At 32.0% G+C, this 9,686-nt stretch overlaps 1 protein-coding gene across 1 annotated transcript; it reads left to right on the forward strand.

Moving 5' to 3' along the window:
- Nucleotides 1-604: 604 nt before the first annotated feature.
- On the forward strand, nt 605-3,955 carry LOC142533833 (aquaporin NIP1-1-like). Its single transcript, XM_075640740.1, has 5 exons — nt 605-966; nt 1,175-1,399; nt 1,768-1,965; nt 2,688-2,749; nt 3,522-3,955. The coding sequence occupies exons 1-5, from the start codon at nt 841-843 to the stop codon at nt 3,730-3,732; spliced, it is 822 nt and encodes a 273-aa protein (XP_075496855.1). The 5' UTR covers nt 605-840; the 3' UTR covers nt 3,733-3,955.
- The last annotated feature ends 5,731 nt before the right edge of the window (nt 3,956-9,686 follow it).

The following is a 9,686-nucleotide window of genomic DNA, read 5'->3' on the forward strand; positions in this document are numbered from 1 at the left end:
CATTTAAAACCAATGTGAGCAAGAATATCACAATCACCATTCTTTCAAAGCGCGACGTCCTCTTCACGGCTTACTCCTCGATCCACTCGCGTCGAAAATGTAGAGTGGCTCCTACAGATTCAAGAAGTGACTCCCTTGATGTAGGCCTTTTGCCTTCGCAGGTTCAAGAGGTAGCTCCCCTTCCACCTATGTATCACTTTGCTATGCATGACACTTATTTCTTGCTGTTTCTAAATATGATTGGATATGATATCAATCTGTCACACTCCGGGCCCAAACATGCTCCTGCACGACTGCCCAATAGACCTATATATAAACTATTTCTTGATACATTTGTTAAACATCGTTGAGAATGAAAATTTAAAATATTTTATAGAAATTTTAAATAGTCTCATATAATAACTTAAATTAATCATTTTCATAGAATATATACAGATACAGAAACTTAATGAACAAGCACTAGATGTGGACATAGGCCCGGGACGTAACAAAATGGGCACATATCATCATCATTAATTAATTAATCTTTGGGGAGTTGGCTGGTGAGGCAGTCTTCAATGCAATCTCTTCCCACAGTTGATAATAAATAATTAATCAAATACATCACACTTTTCAACGATATCCCCAAAGAAAGTTCCCCTCTCCCTCTAATATATTCCATAATTTAATCCTTCTTCTCCCGCGGATCCTGGATATATAAACTCGCATCTCCTGCTAAAAATTGCTCATTCAGATCCCGGCCCCTAATTCCCAACCAGATTAGATTCAATAATTATTCTACTGATCAATTCAATTCTTTCTTGAAATTATTATTAATCCAGCTTTTTAGAACTGATCAACATGGAGGATCATATTTCTTCGGGAGCTAATGGAGTATCTGTCACCATAAAAGATGATGATATCCATTTCCAAAATAGTGAAAACTCTTCAGGCTCCGGCTGCGTCACTCTCCCTTTCATTCAAAAGGTAATTCTGAAAATCATCTCCAGCTTTCTCAGCTGTTGATATATTTTGATTTTTTTTTTCCTGAAAACCTTGATCATGATTAAATGCTACTGAATACAAATAAATTATTTTTTAAAAAAGAGAAATCCTTATCTTTTTAACGTCAAGTTATTCAAACGCAATAAATAGAGTAATTATGAGGGTTAATTAATTTATTGTGTATGTGCAGATAATTGCAGAGACATTGGGGACTTACTTCTTGATATTTGCCGGCTGTGCGGCGGTGGTGGTGAACGCCGATAAGGACAAAGTGGTGACGCTTCCCGGAATCTCCATTGTGTGGGGGCTTGTGGTCATGGTTATGGTATACTCCGTCGGCCACATCTCCGGCGCACATTTCAACCCCGCCGTTACCATTGCCTTTGCCTCATGCAAGAGGTTCCCGTGGAAACAGGTCGGCATTTCCTTCTATTTTTTTTAAGTCAAGTCAAAAGTTCTCATTGATTTGCAGAATATTATTTTTTTCATATATTGATTTTAATATATTTTAAATTAATAAAATAAATCTCCCATTCTAAGAGATATATATCCCATAATTTTAAATTTTTACTAAATGCATTCACACGAGGAGTAGGTTTGGCATGAGAACTCATCTAAAAAAATATTTAATATATTATAGACTAAAATATTTTTATATATGAAATATTTGATAAATAATATATATCACATCAATATGTTACAAAAATAACCCAAAAAGAGAAAAAGGAAAAGGAACCAGTAGTAGCTGCAATATAATGTTTATTGATCAGTCTTTATATACAGGTACCAGCGTATATCGCAGCTCAAGTAGTTGGATCAACCCTAGCAAGCGGAACCCTACGGTTATTATTCAGCGGTCCACACAACCACTTCGCCGGAACGCTTCCCACCGGCACCGACTTGCAGTCTCTCGTGATCGAATTCATTATCACATTCTACCTCATGTTCGTCATCTCCGGAGTCGCAACGGATAACCGAGCCGTGAGTAACTACACTATTTTTTTTTAAATTTTTTTGGAGGACACGTGAATTGTCAAAAATAACTTTCGACTGAAAAAATAATAAGGGCCTTGAAATAAATTTAATAAATATTACTATTATGAATATGTATTTTGTTTGACGATCTCATGTATATTTATTTATGAAACAATTTAACTATGTCCGTATTTACAATAAAAAGTAATTTTTTTCATTAATATTAACCAAAATACAATATTTGTCTCATAAAATTGACGTATTTACAATATTTGTCTCATAAAATTGACATATAATTGTGAAGTATCATTTGGAAAAAGGCCTAGAAAGGTTGACTAATTCGATCATTGATGATTATATATATGCAAAAACTTGTGTGAGACGGCCTCACGGGTCGTACTTTGTGAGACTTTTTATGCTAAGAGTATTACTTTTTATTGTAAATATCGGTAAGGTTGGCCCGTCTCACAGATAAAGATTCGTGAGACCATCTCACAAAGACCTACTCTTTTATATATATATATATATATAATGTTTCGCTAATACTAAATCATTAGAGATTCAATCGGCGTGTTTGTCATGATTCTCGGGAGTTGAGTACGTATTTTCTTAGGACAACGACATTAATTGACTTTTTAATATTATCTTGTCGTTGAAATATAATGTAAAAAATTGTGTTTGATGATGTTTATTCAAACAAAAAATGAATGATGACGGCATATTTGCAGATTGGAGAGCTTGCTGGTTTGGCAGTTGGAGCTACCGTTTTGCTTAATGTTTTGTTTGCTGGGTAAGTATCAAATAACCAACCTAATTATGCCTTCTTTTGTCCTTTTTATTGTTTTCTTTCTTTTTCTTTAAAAAAAAAAATAAAAAAAATTGAGTGTTTAAAGTTTGAAGATAGGCGTGCACAATCATAATAGGTATGCAAAAATAGGTTTACCACCATGACATGATTTTAGCTAGAGCCATGAACTTAATCGTCCTCGCTAAAATAAAGAAAGATTACAATTTTTGTCATGTGTGCTTGTTTCTGCGTAGTTTGATCATCAATATCATCGAAATTAAGTTTCAGTCTTGTATTTTTTAATTTTCGACAATTTAATAAAATGATCAAACTTGCAAAACACGTCAAGATATCGGACACGAAGATGCAAATATACCGATCAAAGTTGCAATCTTCCCTTAAAATAAAACCTTTTGAATTTTTGTTAGGCAAAAACTTGTGTAAAACGGTCTCACGAGTCGTATTTTGTGAGACATATCTCTTATTTGGGTCATCCATGAAAAATATTACTTTTTACGCTAAGAGTATTACTTTTTATTGTGAATATCGGTAGGGTTGACCCGTCTCACAGATACAGATTTGTGAAATCGTCTTACAAGAATTTACTCTTTTTGTTATACACAAAACTTTTTTCCACTAAAAGATTTTGTATAATTTTTTCGGCCTTAAAATTTTAAATTAGTTATGCAAACGGTTATGTTATGTTATTGTTTAATTATTATTCATCACGATATAAATAAATAAATAAATAAATATGATGTGGTTTTGTGAGCAGGGCGGTTTCCGGGGCTTCCATGAATCCAGCAAGGAGTTTGGGCCCAGCAATTGTGTGGGGCCGGTATAATGGACTATGGATCTATCTTTTGGGCCCAACATCCGGGGCCATAGCTGGGGCTTGGGTTTATAATATAATCAGATTCACGGATAAGCCTTTGCGTGAAATCACAAAGAGTGGGTCTTTTCTCAAAAACACATCCCGGAAATGATTAGCTTCATAAATTTCATTTTCATTTTCTACGCCTTCTGTTTCTGGAAATAAAAATTGGAGAACTTCTATGGGACTGTGTGTATCTCCCCCTTTCGATTTCAATACATATACGGTATGGAATGATCGAACGATATGAATGTGTAATACGAGTGATTAAAATCGATATAGATGAATCATATTTTCAATAACTCCAAATAATAGCATCTTCCATGTGTTAAACATCAGTTTATACATTCCATTTTTGTTGATTAACCAAAATTTCAATGAAATCCAATTTAATATCAGTTTTGATATATAATTCAATTAATCTTGGTTAACCAAAATTTTGATGAAAATTTCATGAAATTTTTTTTGTTTTTGAAAACCCTAAAATATTTTTGAAAATTCGATCACAGGTCAGCGTTGATAAGATAATATCTTTGAAGATGCTACAAATTGTTGATGTATTTTGTAAAATTTTGGCAACCTGATAATAGTATTCTATTTAATAATATATTTACAAACTTTTTCCAGTATGTATGTATATAAGTATACTGGAAAATTTGGACAAGAGTCGCTCAAATGATGAAACACATCAAAGATTGATAACATTAAATAAATGATCAAAGGTAATTCTCAATTAATCAATTGTGAACTTTTCTGCATATATACACATTTGCATTCATTTTGTTTGCACTTCTTCCTTTCAAAAACAAAGAGAGTTTTAATGTCATTTCTGTCTATTGTACTTGTGATTTACTGTGTTGTTACTACAAGTGAAGTTGTTATAATTTGGAAAAAGATTGTCAACCACCGAATCACCATATCAGACAAATTCTTCTCAAGGGCATAATGTTTAATACTAACCTCAACGTTTACTGTTGTTATCTGCCATCTTGAAGGTTTCAACAACAACAATCTTAAGAAGATTTTTTTTACTAAAATTTTGAAGAGGACTTCCTCATCTAAAACAATGACTAATGCTCCATTGTCGCAAGAAATAATTCCAGAAAATTTCACGGCACTTGATTCAAAAGATGCCAACAGAAGATGTTTTACTTTACCACACTGAGTTTGACAAGGTTTTTGAAACAGAATCATCCCACCATTCCTGAAGATGATATTTATACTCGCAAGAATACTGCGATAGATGTATGAAATCAAAGTGATTTTCTATGCTAATAAATATATGTTGAATGGACTTGACAAGCATTATACAATGTATATTATCAACTGAAAACTGCAAAAGAATTGTGGGAAATTTTGAAAACAAGTATAAGACATAATATGTCGGCTTAAAAAGTTCATCGTGGGACATTTCTTGGAATTCAAGATGGTTAACTCTGAATATGTAATGAGTCAATTGCAAGAAATATAATTATTATTATATGAGATTCATACGGAGGGGATGAGCCTAAGCAAGTCCTTTTAAGTTGGTGCATTAATTGAGAAACTCCCACCTTTGTTGAAATATTTCAAAAAATACTCGAAACACAAGCGAAAAGAAAAGAGACTCGAGGATTCGATTGTTTGACTGAGGATTGAGGAATACAAATGCGATACTGAGGTCTAAACTATTAACATAGATGTAAAAGTAAACATCGTAGAATCCAACAACAAATGGAAGAAAATGAAATTTGTGGGTGAAAAACAACAAAGGAATATGAAGAATTTCAAGGGAAACTGTTACAACTGTGGAAAATCGAACCACATGGCAAAAGACCTGTTAATGCCCAAAGAAAGAGAAATAGAAAACAATCGTATTTTAAGAAAGTTCAATACCTTATTATTTTTCCGAACTTGATTTAACTGTAACTGTAGTGATTTTTGAGACAAACCTAGTGGACAACCCAAATGAATGTCGGTTTTATGCGGGTGCTACCCATCGGATATACTCAGATAAAGAGATGTTCTATACATACGCTCCAATTTTTGGGAGAAACTCTTAATGAGAAATTTTGCTACATCGGAGATAGTCTAGCTTGGAAAGGTGGATTTGAAGATGACATCAAGGATGAAATTTGACCTTTGTTGATGTGCTCCATGTTCTTAAAAATAAAGAAGAACCTTGTATCAGGTTCGTCGTTGGCCAAACATGGATTTAGGATTGTTTTCAGTCTAGTGAATTTTTATTGACCAAGAATGATAATTTTGTGGTGAAATGATATCTTGATGAGAACCACTTCAATTTTATTGTAATTGCGATTTGCTGCGAGTTTTATGACAATAGTTAAAAGTTATAATTACTTGCTTGATTGTTCTGATATATGAAATGTTCATTTAGAACATGTAAATTTTAATAATCTGAGATGTTTATTGAATTCAGATTCGTTGCTAAAATATAATATTGATCTAACACATGAATTTGAAGTATGTTTTGAAGCAAAAATGACCAAAATGTCATTCCATTATACTGAAAGATGCACAACTCCTCTATAATTGATCACACTGACATTGGTGATTAAAAATTTCTGCAAACTAAAGGAAATAAAAAGTATTATGTAACATTTATTGAAGAATGTACAACGTATTGTTATGTATATATTTTAAGAACTAAAGATGGATAACTTGAGACATTTAAAACCTACAGAACTGAAGTTGAAAATCAAATTGATAAACAAATAAAAAGAAGTTGTAATGATATGTAGAAGAATATAGAGCAGTATTCGATCAGTTTTGTTCATCCTTGAGAATCATACATCAAATTACCGATCCATACTCGCCTCAATTGAACAAGGTTTCCAAAAGGAAAAATCGAAATTTGAAGAAAATTATTAACACTTTAATGATAAGTCCAGGCTTACCTCATAACTTGTGGGGGGAAACAATATTATCGGCTAACCATATCCTAAACAAGATTCTCTAAAAGGAAAGTGATATATCGTCACATGAGTTGTGGAAAAATCATAAACATTTCTATAAGTACCTGATAGTGTGGGTGTACTTGGCTAATGTTGAAACGTCAAAGCCAAACCAAGTCAAAATTGGACAACAAATGATTTAATGCATATTCATTGGATATGCATATGATAGTAGTGCACACTGATTCATAGTGCATGGATGTGAAAATTCTGAAATGAGTAAAGGAATGATGATTGATTCAAGAAATGACATGTTCTTTGAAAATATATTTCCTTATAAATAAAAGAAATAGGATAATTCAAATAAAAAGAACAAATGAAAATGTGAATGAAGGTTCTACGTATCCGGAAGAACCTAGAAGAATAAAAAAAAATAGAACATTGAAGCCTTTTGGTCCCGATTTTCTTATATGTTGGAAATTAAACCGAAAACATTACAAATCCCATAGTCTAGTGTGTCGTATTGGAAAGAAGTCATCATCAATACTGAAATAGACTCAATTATGCAAAACCACACTCAGGAGCTTGTTGATCTTCCATCAGATACCAAATCAAGGGATCCAAATAGATAATAAAAAGAAAATACAAAGTCGATGGAACCGTCGCAAAATACAAGGCTAGATTGGTGGCTAAATATATAGAAAAAAAAGAAGGCCTTGATTTTTTCGAGACGTATTCATCAGTCTTAAGAATAACTTCAATTTGTGTAATCATTGCAATTATAGCATTGCATAACCTTGAGATACATATAATGAATGTTAAAACAACATTATCGAATGACAAATTAGAAGAAGAAAGATATATGAAATAACCTGAATGTTATATTGTTCGGAGTCATGAAAATAAAAGTGTGCTGACTCATTAAGTTTCTAAATGAGCTTAAGCAAGCACCCAAACAATGACATGCAAATTTTGACAAATCTATCAAATGAATTTAAGATTAAGGAATGTGCCAAATGTGTTGAAATTAAGGGCACACAAGATTCTTATGTGAAAGTATGTTTATATATTGATCACGTAATTATAATGAGGAGTAATCAAGATATGATAAAAACAACAAAGAAAATGGTGACAACTTTTTTTAAAAAAATATGGGCATTGTTGATGTCATATTAGGGACTAAAATCTCTTGGATTTCAGAAACAATAGTTCATCTCAATAACATTATGTTGAGACAGTCTTGAAGAAGTTTAATGCATATGATTCTATCCAATAGAGACACTTATGAACATGAGTGTTCATTTGGGAAATAATCACGGAGAACCAGTATCCCAGTTGGAATACTCTAAACTTATTGGAATCCTTATGTATATCATGAATTGTACTTAACTGGACATCGCATGTGTGATAAATAAGTTGAGTCGTTCAACGAAAATCCTATTGAGGTTGATTGGAATGCTTTGACCAGAGTGCTAAAATATTTAAGACACACTTAGAGTATGTGTTTCACTATACTAGATATCCCGCGGTGCTCGAGAGATACAATGATGCTAATTAGATTTTTGACACCAAAGAATACAAATCTAGTAGTGGCTAAGTTTTTAACATTGGTTGTAATGCCATCTCTTGGAGGTTATCCAAACAAACTTGCTCACTAGGTCTAAAAAGCAATATGAATTTATAGCACTAGATAAAGCTACAGAAGAAGCAAAATGACTTCACAACTTTCTAGATGATATTTCTTTTTGGACTAAATCAGTGCCTTCGATAATGATACATTTTGACAATTATTCGGCAATTGGAAGGGAAATGACACAAAATGTGTATATAATGGTAAATCTCGTCATATTCGTCAAACAATATATCCATAGAGGTGCCTAAGCGCCTTCTTATGCCCGATAAGTGGCGTCTAGTGCCTACAGTACTATTTGGTATAAATGTATGAGTTTTCATGGATAAATACATTTCAAAAAGTGTTTGTTTGATATTATTCATCATATTTTTGAACATAGAGATACTTAAATGATGAAACAACATTTCCTTATAGATTGATAATGCTAAATAGAGGAACAAATGTCATTTTAAATTAATCAATTTTGAAATTTTCTACGTATACATTTGCATTCATTTTTTCTACACTTTTTCCTTCCAAAAACAAGGAGATTTCATACCATTTTCTAGTTATTGTACTTGTAATTTATTGTGTTTTTATTAAAATTGAAGTTGTTGTATTTTGAGAAAAGATTGATATACATCGAAGCACCAGAGTGGAGCAAATTCTTCTTAAGAACACAATGTTCAACACTAGCCTCAACTTTTACTGACGTTATCCGACATCTTCAAAGTCTAATCACAAACATTATATACATGGTTAAAGTTATAAATCATTATATTATTCGTATATATTTGATTTACTATCAATGTATCATATGCCCTTCATCATTCAATCTTTTAAACCAGAGGGTGCTAAAAGTATACATACATGGAATGTTTTGTAAAGATGGAACCAATGTGAACAATGGACTTGAAAGTCTTGAATATGACATTAGAAATTTCCTAAATGGAAGGACCATAAAAGCTCCTATATTAATGAGGTGGTCGTCAGCCGTAATTATAACATCGCATAGAGTTGTTTTTAGCCATTGTTTTATTTAAAGTTGTTTTTCTTTTTTCTGCACATAAAAAATAGGACTTATTTTTTATTTTTTGAAGAGAAAAAGTAAAACTCATTTGAATAGAGTACAAAGCCAGGATTTTAACAAGTTTGAACTTAATTTGGTTCGAAACCCTCCACATAATTGGATTTTAAATTATTAAAAAAAGTTCTTTTGGACTAACCCAGTACAACATTTTAGGACATTTTCATATGATTTCCACGTACATGCATTGCATTATTCGACATGAAAAGAGAATTACGTTTCCAAAAAAATAATAATAATATATAAATAAATATATATAAAGAATTAGAGAGAACGGTTTCGAAAGGAAAAAGGGGTCCAAAGCATCACGCAAGACTTTGACATATAATTAAAAAGTTAATTCAGCGTTGAAATTGGTCAATGGTTGTAATTTCATACATCTTAAAGCTAATAATCAATTTTTTTTATTATTATTTTTATTTATTCAAAGAAAGCTAATCTAACTTGAGCAGCCCAAACAAGGTGTGGATTAA

This window comes from Primulina tabacum, chromosome 2 (assembly GCF_025594145.1).
Source record: "Primulina tabacum isolate GXHZ01 chromosome 2, ASM2559414v2, whole genome shotgun sequence".
Lineage (NCBI taxonomy): Eukaryota > Viridiplantae > Streptophyta > Magnoliopsida > Lamiales > Gesneriaceae > Primulina > Primulina tabacum.